At 43.1% G+C, this 16,936-nt stretch overlaps 1 protein-coding gene and 1 long non-coding RNA gene across 3 annotated transcripts in view; both read left to right on the top strand.

The window, feature by feature from the left end:
- The window catches only part of CLCN1 (chloride voltage-gated channel 1), a 37,446-nt gene extending 22,479 nt beyond the window's left edge, over positions 1-14,967 (top strand). For both annotated transcript variants that reach the window (XM_053451343.1, XM_053451342.1), the window contains exons 7-23: positions 1,831-1,909; positions 2,077-2,202; positions 3,008-3,092; positions 3,359-3,460; positions 3,672-3,756; positions 4,464-4,613; positions 5,144-5,213; positions 6,340-6,450; positions 6,753-6,966; positions 8,658-8,791; positions 9,388-9,587; positions 10,206-10,278; positions 10,788-10,870; positions 11,029-11,064; positions 11,329-11,433; positions 11,518-11,604; positions 14,306-14,967. In XM_053451343.1, the coding sequence (XP_053307318.1) occupies positions 1,831-1,909; positions 2,077-2,202; positions 3,008-3,092; positions 3,359-3,460; positions 3,672-3,756; positions 4,464-4,613; positions 5,144-5,213; positions 6,340-6,450; positions 6,753-6,966; positions 8,658-8,791; positions 9,388-9,587; positions 10,206-10,278; positions 10,788-10,870; positions 11,029-11,064; positions 11,329-11,433; positions 11,518-11,604; positions 14,306-14,593 (2,028 nt within the window). In that variant the 3' untranslated portion in view covers positions 14,594-14,967. The remainder of the gene's footprint in view (positions 1-1,830; positions 1,910-2,076; positions 2,203-3,007; positions 3,093-3,358; positions 3,461-3,671; positions 3,757-4,463; positions 4,614-5,143; positions 5,214-6,339; positions 6,451-6,752; positions 6,967-8,657; positions 8,792-9,387; positions 9,588-10,205; positions 10,279-10,787; positions 10,871-11,028; positions 11,065-11,328; positions 11,434-11,517; positions 11,605-14,305) is intronic.
- On the top strand, positions 3,767-4,125 carry LOC128469510 (uncharacterized). Its single transcript, XR_008345946.1, has 2 exons — positions 3,767-3,986; positions 4,089-4,125. It is a non-coding gene; the product is annotated as an uncharacterized LOC128469510 (long non-coding RNA).
- Positions 14,968-16,936: the final 1,969 nt, after the last annotated feature.

Below are 16,936 nucleotides of genomic sequence, written 5' to 3'. Positions count from 1 at the left end.
CCCATGATACCCACTGCTGGTGTGCAAAAATCTGGACTGCCCCTTGAAAGCTGGGACTGTTGGGAAGTATGAGATAACTTGGCCATGATATGATATATTGGCCAGCCTTTGTGTAATACGGATCCTACATTACCCAGCCAGGGGTGATAACTCGAAGTTAGGGATACATACATTGTAGCGCTCCAACTCTTGCATACTCCCACAATCCTCAGCCAGGGTTAATACCGTATGTTACGGTTATGGACGGGATTAATGCCTGCTTAGGAGGAGCTGGGATTGGTGCTTTCTATGAATGAGCGTTTTATTTGTCAGCCGTTGTTATTGTCCGTTGTGTTTAGCGCTTCCTCTTGTGTCCTATACGTGTAAATCCATAGTTTATCATATATATATATACTGTATGCTCAGGACCCTCACCGGAGTCTGGATCTGTTGGCCGCTGCCTGCGCTGTGGGGGTTGGATGCTGCTTTGCTGCACCCCTTGGAGGCAAGTGCTCTGAATGTTAACCCTTTTTGCACCTCTTATTGTGACTCTTCAGCCCTTCACTGACCCTTCGCATTCTGTCCTTCCAGCCAGACGCAGGGTGCTGCCATCCATAATGCCCTCCATACAAGGAGGAGGAAAGGATCCCCCTTATAACGATGTCATGGGTTCCAAATGGGGAGCCAGAACAATGTCATGGCTAAATGATCAGCTAAAGGGGGTAGTAGGTCTATAGACAATGCGGGGGCCACAACATAAAGCAAAGCATTCTCCTATAGCTCAGGGACCCAGACTTAGGCAGACCCATGAAGCCACGCTGAGCTGATGCTTTATGGCAATGCTAATGAAGTCCCTTCCTCCATAGACTTTCATTAGACCAATTCTAACACAGCAAACACGGACGTGTAAAAAGCGGCAATTGCCAGGGACGCTCCGATCGGTCGCCATGCCGATTGCTCTTGTTTTATATCACATAAACAACCTGCCATTGCATGGCACACACAGGGTTAATACATGTTCCCCGTGTTCCTGGTAGGATTAATGCTTCCGAAACATTGAGGTTAGGAGAGGATACAAGATCGTTAACGATAGACAGATCACACGTAGCAGCCCTGGCTCTGGCCAGCAGGACCGCTCTTCCTCCCAGTCTAAACCCTTCTCTCCCCCCCAGTCTAAACCCTTCTCTCCCCCCCAGTCTAAACCGTTCTCTCCCCCCCAACTTATCTCTTTGCTTTTATATCTTATTTGCTTTATTTCGACCGTTTTCTGCACTTACCTTTCAGTTTCCGAGATGCTGCTTGTCTCTCCCCTCTATTAACCCTCTCTTTACTCTTCTTGGAGTCCTCATTCTTATGCCCGTGGATCTCTTCTGTTGCCCGGGACAAGATTCTATCAGGGAAATGCGTTGGAACCTTCAACGCCTGGACTGGTTTCTCTGGTGTTTTTTTGGCTGCTCATCTGTTACCCATTTCTTTTCTTTCCTGATTTACACCCAATCTGGTCTCAATGAGCCATAAATATATATATATTTGGGCAAAGTGCCACATCTTCCATTGGATTCTACGGTGATCGCCCCACGAGATCTTTATGAATATGGCCCATTGCTTCACCAGATGGTTCCGCCATCTACTGCTTGACATCTAATTGGTCTTCTCATTTTGATCGCCTCTCTCCTTCCTCGCTGATTTCCTTGACTGTCTCAATGTCTCTCCATCTCAATATTTTTCATTTTCTTCTTCTTCTTTCTTTGGCTGGTTTTATCATCCCTGTGCTATTCGTTGGTGGTCTCCTGGTCATTCTGGTGGTCTTACTCTCCCCTGGCTGTTGTGCCCCCCGCGGTCTCTCAGTAGCAGGCGTATTATTACACCGACGTTCTGACAGTGGGATGTGCGGTTGGTGTCGGGTGTTGCTTTGGAACCCCATTAGGAGGCAAGTGTGACAATTCCATTGTGTGTCATGCACTTCACTCCCTGTATTACACAACTAACAAGTAATCACAACTTCCATTCTTTGACCCTTTATGTGTTTTTGAACGCTCCTTCGATGTTATACTTATTACGCGGTAATGTGTTGTTGTTGTCTTGTTTGTTGGACAGGTGTGTTGTTCAGCATTGAGGTCACATCTTCATATTTTGCGGTGAGGAACTATTGGCGTGGATTCTTTGCAGCAACCTTCAGCGCTTTTATATTTCGAGTCCTTGCTGTATGGAACAAAGATGCAGGTTGGTGGATGTTTGTTCTTTAACCTTTCGTGTTCTCTTTATATAAATAATATGCCAACTTACTTTAAAAGGGGGGCAGATCTGGCTTGGACCTAGAGAAGAGTACCTTATTGCATGGATTGGTATGCTTTCTCCAGCTCTATTTCTATGTTCATTGTATATTAGAGTCCATCTTGGTGGACCTTTACTGCTTACAAATCAGTGAAGTCATTGAAACCTCTCTCATTAAGCTCCTCCCCCAGCTGCCTCCACTGAAAGCAAGGAGCATACCTGAGAATGCTTCTCGCTCAAGCTCTTTAGAACCCCCAGTTTAGTGAATGGGAGTAGCCGTTGTCATTCACATATATGCTGGCTACTGAGCATGTGCAGGAGGTGTTCTTACAGCTTACACGTCTTGGTTCCAGGAGAGGCGACTTCAATAACTAAAGAAGGCTCCAAAATTGGCCCCATCATGCATTAATAAAATAATAACTGTTGGGGCTAGACCCTCCATTTAAATGGCAAAGACTACCTTCATTATCATAAACCAGCCCTGATTGCGGTTTGTTGAGTTTACGTCTTTTTGCTCTGAACCCAACGAAAATATTAAGTCCAACTTTCACCGGCCGGGCTAAGGACAGAGACCTCATGCTGCGGGTCTTGAGGACATATTGGGGAGAAGAGCGGAGAGATAATCCTTATGGTTTCTATCGAACTTCTCGACTATTTTGCTTGTGTTCCCCATAGAGCTCATAAGAAAAAAACTGCTTACGTTTCAGTGTTTATTTGGTAAAAACAGTCCTCAAAGCTTTGTTTTTTCCCCCAGTCACCATCACTGCGCTCTTTCGCACCAACTTCCGCATGGAGTTTCCCTTTGACCTCCAGGAGCTGCCTGCATTTGCAGTGATTGGGTATGAATCTACAGAATACATTTATACTTTTATTACTATTGGTGTTCACGCAAAAGAACTTACATTTAGTATAACTTCAACCCAGCTTCTACGTTTCCAAATGACCATAAGTTAACTTATATCATCATCATCATCATTATCATCATCATCAATGATATCATTATGTGTACAATATCATTATAGATGAAATCCAAAGTGAAATAAGTTACTGATGTGACCTTTTGTCAGGCATTAAGCTCGTCGTAACACAAGTTATTTCTGTGCAGCATTTGCTGTGGATTTCTTGGAGCTTTTTTCGTCTATCTGAACCGCCAAGTGGTGTTGGGAATCCGGCGGAACAAAACCCTGAGCAATTTTTTGAGCCGTTAGTAAGTAAAACCTACCTTGGGAGTCTTACAAACTGAAAAGAGGCTTAGAATCTCGTGATGTATTACTAATAGAACATGCGCATGAATGCACAATATAAACATAACATAATTATCGTAACTTCTTCACCGGAAAAGCCATGATTGTCAATGTGACTTTATTCTATACATTTCCTTGTGTCTGATCGCTTATCCTTCTGATTTTTTCCAAAAGTCGTCTCATTTACCCAGCGGTTATCACCTTCTGTATTGCGACGCTAACCTTCCCACCAGGATTCGGACAGTTCATGGCAGGAGAGGTAACTGAAAAGTCATAGTTTTGTATGTTAAGCTGGAGAGATCAGAGAGGAAAGGGTGGCAGAGGAAGGATCTCAGATAGGGTGGAGAATGAGGACAGGTGGAATCTCATAGTGGAGAAAGTAGACATGGAGAATCTCAGAAAGAGTGGAGAAAGTGGATGGGGAGGACCTCAGACAGGGTGGAGAATGTAGACACAAAGTATCTCAGGCAAGATGGAGAATGTGGACAGGTGGGATCTCAGAAAAAGTGAAGAAAGGAGTTAGGAAGAATCTCAGAAAGAGCGAAGAAAGGGGATAGGAAGGATCTCAGAAAGAGTGAAGAAAGGGGATAGGAAGGATCTCAGACAAGATGGAGAATGTGGACAGGTGGAATTTCAGACAGAGTAAAGAAAGGAGTTAGGAAGAATCTCAGAAAGAGTGAAGAAAGGGGATAGGAAGGATCTCAGACAGGGTGAAGAAAGGGGATAGGAAGGATCTCAGAAAGGGTGAAGGATGCAGAACCTCAGACAAGGCTTAGTCCCGATTACCTGATGATCTGGCTAGCTTTATTTTTGTTTCTGTTTTTGTCTGCTGTGCGTCTTTCCTGTCTGCACGCGTTGCTCGTTGCTTTCTTGGCGTCTCTGGACTGTCTATTTGTTTTTGCTCCGTTTGTATGTCTCTCCGTTTTCCTCACTGTCAGTGAGTGCTACACATGGATGTTTTTCCAGCTTATGCCTCGGGAAAGTATCAGTGTTTTGTTTGATAACCACACGTGGACCAAGCATACGGGGGACACCTCAGTCCTTGGACGTTCCGCTGCCTTCATCCACCCAAACATCAGTGTCTTTGTCACTCTTCCCCTCTTTTTCATCATGAAGGTAAACATTTCTAATAAAGATTGTCTCTTTGATTTTCTAACATGTTTTCTAAAGCTGGTAGATAAGGAACATCAAACCTTGATATTTTTGTAATATTTTTGTTACATGTTATTGGAGGAAATAAACTAACAGTTGTATTAGAAAAGATTCTCAGGACCCTTAACATGTTTTAACATACTTATACATACTATACATTCAGACCCTCTGAAAAATAAGACAACGGCATGCAGTGCCAGACAGGCGATGAAGAAGTTGCCCTACCTCTTTAAGGCCAGTGGCCGCCTGATGGCATAAGCGTGGCTGACATGTGGATATGCGCGGCTGAACACTACATTTTTATGCTCATGCAGTGCGTGGCTGGGCATATCCAGTCGGCGGTCACACACTACAGCGCCTGATCTGGAGTGTGTGCCAGATGGCCAGTCTGGATCTGTCTGCACTCACACATTTAGTGTATTGTTGGTTGGCTCATTGGTGTAGAAGCAGAGATTATTCAGTGGAATACTAAACTGACTTGAAATGTTTTCCAGTTCCTGATGTCTGTGGTCGCTACCACAATGCCGATACCATGCGGAGCCTTCATGCCGGTGTTTGTTCTTGGTGAGTGAACAGGGGGAACTTTAAGCATACTAAAAAAAAAGTGAAAGAAATGGCAGACCCAAAGATCTTCAAGGAAGAGTATTGCAGTGAGACTGTTGACCTCCTACGCACATTAAAGCTCTACTCCAGCCTTATTTCCAATAATAAGTTTATTTCAAAAGTTTGGGGTCACTCAGATGTTTTCATTGAAAACAGGGACATTTATGGCTGTAACATAATTACAAAAGGGGTTTCTAACCATCAACTGCTCTTTAAACTTGGATCAGCGAACACAACGTGCTATTGGAACACAGGAGTGATGGGAGTGATAAAGGGCCATTGGAACACAGGAGTGATGGGAGTGATAAAGGGCCATTGTAACACAGGAGTGATGGGAGTGATAAAGGGCCATTGGAACACAGGAGTGATGGGAGTGATAAAGGGCCATTGGAGCACAGGAGTGATGGGAGTGATAAAGGGCCTCTGTGCGCCTATGAAGAGATTCCATTAAAAATCAGCTGTTTCCAGCTACAATAATCATTTACAACATTAACCCCGTCTGTGCTTCATTTCTGATCCATTTCATGTTATTTTAATGGAGAAAAAATTATTTTCTTTCAAAAGCGAGGATATTAATAAGTGACCCCAAACTTTTGAACGGTAGCGTACCTACTAAAAACATGGGGTACAGTTTTAATAACCTGTAACACGGGGGGGGGGGGGTGATAAAGGGCCTCTGTACGCCTATGAAGATATTTCATTAAAAATCATGTCATCATCATGTTATTTTAATGGACAAAATGTGCTATTCTTTCAAGAACATTTGACCCCAAACGGTAGTGTGTAAACGTTTCTTCATTGTCTATAAAAAGTCGCTGTCGCAGACGGTGCAAAAGGCCAGTTGTCCACCTGGGTATAGACGTTAAGAGTTTTCTGAGCCCTTTAGCCTGAGAAAGTTCTTTGACGATATGTAATAAATTTAATGGAGACGCTGCTGGCTGGAACGTCCAGTTAATGCGCTCATTAGTAATTTCATGATGTCATGCGTAGATTCGGGTCATGTAACAGAATTGCATCAGAGTAGTAGAGGGTCGTTGGTGATCACTGTTGGGATTTATTATGTTTTTGCTCTTTGGATATTTTCTAGGGGCTGCGTTTGGAAGAATAGTTGGAGAGTTGATGGCGTTTCTGTTCCCCAGCGGGATTGAGTTTGACGAAATCGTCTACAAAATCTTACCTGGCGGCTACGCGGTTATTGGTGAGAGCGCTGAGTTCAGCCCTACCTGCCTTACATATATAAAGCAATATATAGTGAATTGGTCGGGTTGGTTATATTTGGTGAGTTATATTGTCATAGCTGAAGTGTCCCTTTAAAAGGGACCTTTTGGGGGAAGAGAGACCTCCCTGAGATAACAATAGATTGTAAGCTCACCAGCCTTTTCCCCGTGGACCGGCATGCCTTACATTTGTTAATATTGAGTAATTAATTTCATTGTTAAATTCTCTGGCATTGCTGCAGCAGCACCATGGACTGCGCTAAATATAATTACAATCTTTCAGGGGCCGCTGCCCTCACGGGGGCCGTCACTCACACGGTCTCCACTGCCGTTATCTGCTTCGAGCTGACGGGGCAGATCTCCCATATCCTTCCTATGCTTATTTCGGTCATCATGGCGAACGTCGTTGCCCAGAACCTCCAGCCAAGTTTATACGATTCCATCATTCAGGTGAAAAGACTGCCGTACCTCCCAGATCTGTCTTCATGTCACGTCAGGTGAGACCACCCCAACCGCACGTCTTGGTATATATTTGGCTAATCCAGGTTCCAGGTTACAGATAAACTGCTCTTTTTTTACGCCCTCCTTACTGTTTGCTATAAGTACTCTTTAAGTAAAACAAAGAGTTTTTGCTTTTTGTTTGACTGTTGAAACCTCATGTACCATTTTCGCTTGAGTGTAAGTGTGCGTATGAGTGAGTGGCAGAGTGTAAGTGTGCGTATGAGTGAGTGGCAGAGTGTAAGTGTGCGTATGAGTGAGTGGCAGAGTGTAAGTGTGCGTATGAGTGAGTGGCAGAGTGTAAGTGCACGTATGAGTGAGTGGCAGAGTGTAAGTGTGTGTATGAGTGAGTGGCAGAGTGTAAGCAGGCGTATGAGTGATTGGCAGAGTGTACGTGCGCATATGAGTGAGTGGCAGAGTGTAAGTGTGCATATGAGTGAGTGGCAGAGTGTAAGTGTGCATATGAGTGAGTGGCAGAGTGTGAGTGTGCGTATGAGTGAGTGGCAGAGTGTGGGTATGAGTGAGTGGCAGAGTGTAAGTGTGCGCATGAGTGAGTGGCAGAGTGTAAGTGCGCGCATGAGTGAGTGGCAGAGTGTAAGTGTGCGGATGAGTGAGTGGCAGAGTATAAGTGTACATATGAGTGAGTGGCAGAGTGTAAGTGTGCGCATGAGTGAGTGGCAGAGTGTGAGTGTGCGTATGAATGAGTGGCAGAGTGTTGGTATGAGTGAGTGGCAGAGTGTAAGTGTGTGTATGAGTGAGTGGCAGAGTGTAAGTGTGCGCATGAGTGAGTGGCAGAGTGTAAGTGTGCGCATGAGTGAGTGGCAGAGTGTAAGTGTGTGAGTTGATTTTATTCAGTTTTTTTCTTTCATTAATATCCAAAGTTTGGATTTTTATAATCCAGCAAATTGGGAAATTTCCTTAATGCTGGCGGGAACCGCTTCCCAAAGAGAGATAAACCCGGGACAGGAGCGACGCGGAGAAAAGGAACCTGGCAGGTGGAGCGGTGTAACATCATATAAACCGCGTTCCTGCGTTTCTGTAACAGGAAGAGATCGGTTTTCTAAGACGCAGCAAAATAATTTCAGTTATTAAAAGGAGGATAAAAAATGTCTTTTAGAGCAGATGGTTTCCCGAGTAATTCTTACTTCTCCCGTTTCCTTGTGATTTTATTTATTGGTTTCTTAGACACCAGGTGTGTAAAGTGCCGGCCCGAGATAAATGAATCGTCTGCAGTAACCCAGTTATATGAAATATCCCTGTTTTATAAACATTTCCTGGTCTGTCGCGTGTATTTATTAGCAATGCGGAAAATTCTAACATTTATCTCGTTCCTGTATATTTTGACCGGGTCAACTTACACATTTCAGCCGATGCACCTTCTGAATCCTAGTTGGGATATCATATACATTCTAAGTGATGTGCCCTGCGCATTCTATATGGAATATCATATACATTCTAACTGATGTGCCCTGTGCATTCTATATGGAATATCATATACATTCTGTTATATTCTGTGCATTCTATATGGAATATCATATACATTCTGTTATATTCTGTGCATTCTATCTGGAATCTCATATACATTATAACTGTTATATTCTGTGCATTCTATCTGGAATATCATATATATTATAACTGATGTATCCTATGCATCGAAAGCTGAAAACCCATCTTTTTTTTTCTTCCGCAGTAAATATAACATTTTTGTAGAAGATATCATGGTGAGGGAGATCCGCTTTGTGTCGTCCCGCTGCACCTACGGAGACCTACTGAGCCTCCTGCAGAGCTGCGCGCACAAAACTCTGCCCCTAGTGGAGTCGGCAGGTAACGCTCCTCATATTTCTGTTCAAAAGCCTTTATTTTGAGACATTTGACCCCAAAAGTGTTTTCCCATCCCCTCCACTAATTCTGCTTTTCAGGGTGCAGGTAGGCGGTCCTGCTGATGCAGGTGGGCGGTCTTCTGACATCAGTGGGCGGTCCTCTGACATCAGTGGGCGGTCCCTCTGATGTCGACATGTATAAAGCTGGTTCTTATCTGCCGTCAGATTCTATATTTGTAAAGAATTATAGAACGTAGGGTTTTTGAAGCGGCAGATCGGCTGTAAATCACATTTTTGGAGCCGCAGGCACTAAAATACCTTTCCTAATTATTATTATAATTAATAATAATATTGCTATTATAGTTATTTTATCGAGCAGAAACAAATTATTGTGTCGCCGTCGCGCTACCTCGATAACCCCGGTAATACGTAGACTGACAGATGCGTTCATAGATGTGCTTTACACTTTGCACAGCTGCAGGAATACAGACTGCCGAGGTCTCATAAAGACTTACTATCCCTCGTTGTCCATCCGCAGACTAACGAATCTATTCTGGATGTCATGTGATCATCGTTAACTAATGAAATCCTCTCCCGCAGAGTGCATGGTGCTGCTGGGGTCCATCGAGAGATCGGAAATAGTCGATCTGCTGGAGAGAATCCTAAGCCGGGAGAGGAGGCTTCGTCTTGCGTCTCCCCCCTACAAAGGTCAGAGGTCAACGGACCCATCGGGCAAGAGGGACTCCTTCCGGTATGTGGATGAAGAAGAGACGGTGATAGAAGAGGAAGTAAAGAAAGAGGTGACAATGATACAAAAGGAGGAATAACAGAGGCTTACGGTCACATTTAAAGGGGCAGCTATCCCCATATATGTTTCTAGGCATCAATGAGGCTAAACAGTGTTTGACCCGCAGATCCCTTTAGTTGGGTTACCAGCCACGGCTGCCGGGTTCCTGGCTAGCGGCACAACTATAAATATACAGTGTGTATAATATCACATGCACTAACGTTACAAGGTTTGGGGTCAGTCAGCTGTTTTCATGGAAAACAAGGACATTTCCGGCTGTAACATAACATAATCGCAAAAGGGTTTTCTAACCATCATTTACCCTTATAAACGTAAATTTGGATCAGCGAACACAACGTGCCATTGGAACACAGTAATGATGGGAGTGATAAAGGGCCATTGGAACACAGGAGTGATGGGAGTGATAAAGGGCCATTGGAACACAGGAGTGATGGGAGTGATAAAGGGCCATTGGAGCACAGGAGTGATGGGAGTGATACATTTCTAAGTGACCCCAAACTTTTGTGAGGTAGTGTTATTTGCGTATCTTTTCTAAGGCTTTCTATCTAAGATATATCTAAGAAGTCTAGTTTATCATTATTACACACTGATATACTTCTTATTTTAACAGCTTGTAGAAGAGTGTAATGGATCAATCAACCCAAAGAGTTCGGCTGAGACCACAAACGTCCCCCCGGAGCCAGGTAATACCCCCACTGCCAGTAATACCCCCACTGCCAGGTAATACCCCCCACTGCCAGGTAATACCCCCCCCACTGCCAGGTAATACCCCCACTGCCAGTAATACCCCCCACTGCCAGGTAATACCCCCCACTGCCAGGTAATACCCCCACTGCCAGGTAATACCCCCCACTGCCAGGTAATACCCCCCACTGCTCTGCCATTCTGTAACTCTGCTGACATCAGAACCCAACACACTGGTCTGATACAAATGTATGTATCAGATTAAAGTATCAATATCACATTCAGATTACTGGATAAATCCCAGGAGCCCAGAAAAGTTGCTTTTTTATTACTTTCTAAGTTTGTTTGTAAGAGATATTACGGTAATCGGTAATTATTCTTTTCTGTTTTATTGGGGGGGGGTCAGCATACAAATGTTTAAGGTATTAATAAAGTATTGATGTGATTATGATTCCATTTGGCTCCTCCTGAGATGATGTTTCTATCATTAAACTTTTTTCTTTTTCAGCCAGCTTTTGTATCAGGTTTCGCTCAGCAATTCAGAGGATATTCTGCAACTCCGAGGAGGCCATACCAGAAGATCCGCCACAGGTTAGGGGGGAAGGAGGTTGCGTTTGGGTCATTTAGGAGTCTCCATGGGAAGGATTATGTCACTTGTGGGCTATATATCTCAGAGGCTTTGTGGAGAGCACATGGAATGGGGAAGCATTGCTCCGATATACGATGACTGCCTTCTTATCTCTCCCCAGGAACCTGAACTTGAAGACACCATGACACCAGAGGAGGTGAGGACAGAAGAGCAATAGAAGCCACCTAGAATAGAAGGGTTTGGGAAGACAGAATGGTTATCCAAAGGAAACATGGGCAACCGTGTTTAAACACTTTAAGAATCGAATGTTTGGAACTACGTAGCCTCATTCCCCAGACTAGACTCAATGATAAAATTTGTAGCTGTAGAAGATCATTTAGATACCACCAGACACAGGCTGTGAGGGCAGGGTGAAGACCGGATAAACCTTAACATTGACGGGGAGTTTTAATATTTACAGATAGCCGTGTGGGAGCAGCAGGAACTCGGGAAACCAGCTTCGTTTGACAGCTGCCTGATTGACCCATCACCATTCCAGTTGGTGGAGAGGACATCTTTGCATAAGGTGAGGTCAAGACCGCGTAACCCGCCCGTGTTCCTCATAGTTTCTTCACGTTACGAGTCTCACGCTGTCTTTCTCCTCCTGCAGACGCACACTCTCTTCTCGCTGCTTGGCATCAGTCACGCGTACATCACCAGCGGCGGAAAACTCAAAGGCGTCATTGCTCTGAAAGAGGTGAGGGCACATGTAGGGTAACGTGTAGAAGGAGGCAAGTGTGAGCGAGTAAACGTTACATGACTTGGTGACACCATCTGTGGTGGATCTGAATTACCCCTCTTGGCAGTCAGTGCCACAAACCACCTTCTTGTAGTAGCAGATCACCGCTCCACCTCACCATCACCTGCCATTATCTCCATTACATTTCACCATAAGGATCGGTAATGGCCGCCGGTAAACCGGTTCTAACTTAGTGAACTCCAGCTAAGCCCCAACGTATGGAATAAAGGAGTTTTAAGTACATATGTTGCCCTATGGTAACAGGTCTCTGTTTTACGAGCACTAAATCTAAAAGACCGTAAAATATTTATCATGAAAGAGCAACGTGTGTTGTTCTGTGCACCTGAGACAATTATGGTACAAGAATAAACTTGCGCAACAAAACTAATAACCCAGATCACAGGAAGTTTGTAATACACAAAATTTACAACCCATCTCATAAATAGAAAAAAAAACCCCAGACGCTTCTATTTTCCCAGCAAGAGATGAAAGCGTTTCTGTATGATGAGCCTCCGACATGTAGCTTGCTGGTATCTATCTCGCAATAATTAAGAAGCTCTTGAGCGTCTGGAGGAAACGAGAGGTTTAGGAAGTTTCTATAAACCCTCAGACGAAAATATGATTAAAAAAATAAACATTTTCATGGCAGCTCTCAAAATTTCTCATTCCTTAATCAGAACTAGAATCTGGTTAATTAAAGGTTGGAGGCCTCAGATCTACGCGCGGCTGCCGTATCGAGTATCCACCATATAGAACATTCACTAATACCATCCCAAATCTGAAGATAACAATAATAAAAGTAAGAATAGTCATTTTATTGTATGCCCATAACCTGATGGCTTCTTACTCTGCCTGGAGCGCCCTGAATGTGGCAATTACAAAGTTTGGGGTTACTCAGCTGTTTTCATGGACAACAAGGACATTTCTGTCTGTAACATCATTACAAAAGGGTTTTCTAACCATCAATTAGCCTTTTAAACTTGGACCAGCGAACACAACGTGCCATTGGAACCCAGGAGTGATGGGAGTGATAAAGGGCCATTGGAACACGGGAGTGATGGGAGTGATAAATGGCCATTGGTACACGGGAGTGATAAAGGGCCGTTGGAACACATGAGTGATGGGAGTGATAAAGGGCCATTGGAACGCAGGAGTGATGGGAGTGATAAAGGGCCGTTGGAACACAGGAGTGATGGGAGTGATAAAGGCCTCTGTACGCCTATGAAGAGATTCCATTAAAAAACAGCTGTTTCCAGCTACAATAGTCATTTACAACATTAACCCCGTCTGTGCTTCATTTCTGATCCATTTCATGTTATTTTAATGGAGAAAAAATTATTTTCTTTCAAAAGCGAGGATATTAATAAGTGACCCCAAACATTTGAACGGTAGCGTACCTTCTAAAAACAAGCGGTACAGTTTTAATTACCTGTAACACAGGGTTTAGGTGCAACAAGAACTTTGGTTCGGATAATACAGGGTGATCTTGATTCATACTGCAGCTGGTTTAATTATTTATAATAATGGATTTTTTTTTTAATAATTAGGTAATAAATGTTCCGTATCGTTCTTTTTGACCGCACAAAACGAGTATAAAAATAGCAGCGATTGGTCACAAGTCCTAACAGAAGTAAATGTATTCTTTAGTCTGCCTGGGTCAGTCTGTTCTTGTTGTTCTTGTATAAAAAGCGGGTGCTATTTCTAAAGTAAAGCACTTTAAATCTGCATTTTTTTGCCTGAAACTCTATAATAAACCCGCTGAGAATCTCCATGCAGGTAAATGGGGTGTGAGAGATAATTTTAGGGCTGTTTGATAAGGAATCGAAATGTTTCTTTGTATCTGTAGAATTTGTTTTAAGGCGATTTCAAAAGAAAGTGGTCCTTACATGGGGGGGGCGCTTCTACAGATGCAAATGACTCCAAGTCGCTAAATAACGTGTGCCTGATCATGTTTAGTTACCAAGAAAATAGGTTCTGTGCGGTGAAGACATGGCGGAATGAGAGTTGGGTAGCCAATGGGTCAACAGACCGGCAGATGGGTCTAGTCACTAAATGTTGAGTTAGTCTGAGTTGGTTTTGTATAGGGAACTCAAGCAAGTTGGACCAAAATGTCTAACTCTTATCCAGGTTCGTCAACAGGAAAAATGTTGAGTTGGCTTTTACTTGATAAGTTGACGACAGGCGAAGTTAAATGACTGCCATCTTAGGAGGACTCATACCTTTATGGAACTCAGTAAGACTAATTGACCTGATGACCAAGACTCGATGGACAGAATCCCGTGACATTCTCAACCACCGACTCACGTGGTCAACTCAACTGACGGACTCAGCTCCACAGCTGCAAAGTGAAACCCAACGCGGCACTTGTCTGGTTTAGTTACCACTCCATTGGTGACTCAAGCTTTAGTGACTAGACCTCAGAGTGGGACGAGAGATGACCGTGGAAGGTTATTACAGATGGGTTAGTGGGGTAGTGAAGAGATGATGAAAAGGGAAATGAGACAGAAACAAAGGACCTGAATGAATGGTTACATCACGGTGTTCTCCATAGAAACAGCCTCCGCAGATTACGTTCTTTTTGAAATGGTGTAATAATAATGACATGTCAGACGCACTCTGTATATTGATGCCCCGCTATGCTGTTGATCGTCTTTTGCAGCTTCAGAAAGCGATAGAAGGCACGGCCCAATCTGGAGTCCGCCTGCGCCCTCCCTTCGCCAGTTTTCGTGATGCCAGCCGTAGTTTATCTCTGAAGAAATCCCAGAGACAACCAGCAAGGGCTCCTCCATCCCCAGACCCCTCCATGCTCCTTGATGACCCCACCACCCTCGCAACTCCAGACTCTGAGCTGGACGACCTGTCGGGTCAGGGGTCAGAGAACGTATCCCAGATCCTCAGAGACTTCCGAGCGACGTCCGATCAAAGCGACGATGATGTTCCACTGTAACCTGTTGAGCGAGACAGCTGCAGTGCGACAGAATGTGATTCCTGGTATCAGTCAGAGATGGTCAGGATACATTTCATTTATTGGTACTAGCACTGCTTTGGACACTACTTACTGGACAGATGTCAATAGATGTCAGCGGATGCCACAAGCTTCTACACAGGGTGTTTTTGGCCCATTCATATACTTACATTAAGTACATGCTTACCCTGTATCCTGCTACTCAGAAGCTTGAAGAATCTTGTTACTTTGTATCACTTTCAATATGTCTACCATGATGCCAGAGCACACGGTGCAAGCAACCTACCTAGAAGCTGAGGCTTTACTCACCATTCTCTGGTGCTTTTACATCACCGATGATCTCCAACCATTCATCTTAGCAAAGCACCGAGATGGAGCAACCCCCAAGAATCTCACGTTGTAATGACTCTCGTTGTGTCTAATGATTCAAGACGTGATCTTCATATCAATAATAAGTCCAACCGGTAACCATTCTGGTAACGACGTCCTACAGACATTTGTCACCGTTCTTCCGCGTGTCTTATTTTCGGAGGAAGGCTTAATCAAAGCAGAAATTCCTGGGTCAGGGTAATAATTCAGTATTTTGTATTTATAGAATTGTTCGGTTACCCTGTAGGGTGTAATATAAGGTTTTGTCCATCAGTCAGACCGATAGAGAATAATTCCTGGAAACACTGCCCGGTCTGAAGCAACTGACTTAAAGTGAAGTTCAAACTACTCCAAAATTACTTTGATACAGATGCTGCCGCTGACACTCCAGAGATACTGAAATCTGTGTTTTCCAAGAAAGTAATTAAAACGGACACGGCATGATGGTCTCAGCGGACATTTGGGGAGCGTAATCACATTACTGGGTAAATTACATAATTCCTCTTATAATTAAGTGGATTAAACACCAATTGTGCTAATTAAAATTTGTAATAAATTATTACTGTCTATACGCCTGAAACAATCTTTTTTTTTTCTAAAAGAAAATCCTTCTTCCTTCTTTTCTTAGAACAAGAAGTCTAAACTAGAGGGGTAGTTTACTGAGAGGGTGGATAAGTGGAACAGTCTCCCAGCAGAGGTGGTAGAGGGTAATACAGTGAGGGTATTAAACATGCATGGGATAGACATACGGCTCCTGAATCTAAGACGAGACCAACGACTGATTAAGGTTTGAGTCTTTACAGCAGGAGAAACGGTTCACATATATTTTGGTAACCAATAGCAGCGGAAGTATGATAGATTGCAAGCTTTTGGGAATATCTAGATCTCTTCTTCAGTATACTATACCCGAAGAAGAACACTAGATTTCAGTTAGACAATATAGGTATCATATTTACCAAAATAAGGGTCAACCCTTTTTCCCAGCTTTCTGTACGTAAAAACAGATTTCCAACCCGGTGTAGAATAAAAGGTGTTATCTTTATGATAAATACAGTAATTAATTTGTGCTGCTTTTATTAAAACTCGTGTATCACATGGGGCGTAATAATCATGTCACATGGGGCGTAATAATCATGTCATCTTGTTTTCTGCGGCTCGGTCGCTGGCTCCTGTTTTTCTCCCGGCAGTAAATTCACGCGACAGCGTAACAATGTAATATATTTATTCGAAGGTCCCTGGCGTCTTCAGTATATTGGAAGAACAACAAGATCTCCAAATAACGGGATCGCTGAACATATACGCAATATAACAAAACAAAAAAAAAATCATAGCAGAGATCCAAGTAAATTACATTTTTTTGCCGGTTCATATTTGGTGAATAAATATCTGCGGCGGGGAGATTTTATTAAACAGAAAGATAAAAAAAAGAAATATATTTTATTTGTAAATTTAAAGCTATGGTCCTGATTGGCTGATTTAAATAGATGATCTAAAGAAGGGGGTTGAAGGTATCTTTTTTTTTTATTTTGGAGACTGTATATTTAGAAGATTGTTTTCAATTGTTTTGGCAAGGAAGGGTGTTCAATGCTTTTAATGAGTGCTATAGGGTTTAGAAGTGAATGAATGAGCTGTTCTGTCATCCTATGGATTTCTTATCCTTCCTTACTTTAAATGCTCGGTCACATGGCGTTTCAAGGGTTACAACCATTCCTAGCATTATACTATGTACTTAGGACCATAATTATACTCGCTAAACCCGATTAAACGCCATTAGTCTGCCATCTAAAGAAATTACGGATAGACCATACTCATGATGACATACGCGTTGGTACCATAATCTGTTTGATAATATTATTAAATGGCCATTAATTTGGGTTTTATTACAGAACTTTCTTATCCATTACTCATAATGGACCATTTGACCATAGCCGCATTTATATAATTATTATTATTAGC

The sequence above is a fragment of the Spea bombifrons genome, chromosome 11, assembly GCF_027358695.1.
Source record: "Spea bombifrons isolate aSpeBom1 chromosome 11, aSpeBom1.2.pri, whole genome shotgun sequence".
NCBI lineage: Eukaryota > Metazoa > Chordata > Amphibia > Anura > Pelobatidae > Spea > Spea bombifrons.
This window is presented reverse-complemented; position numbering and strand designations above follow the sequence as displayed.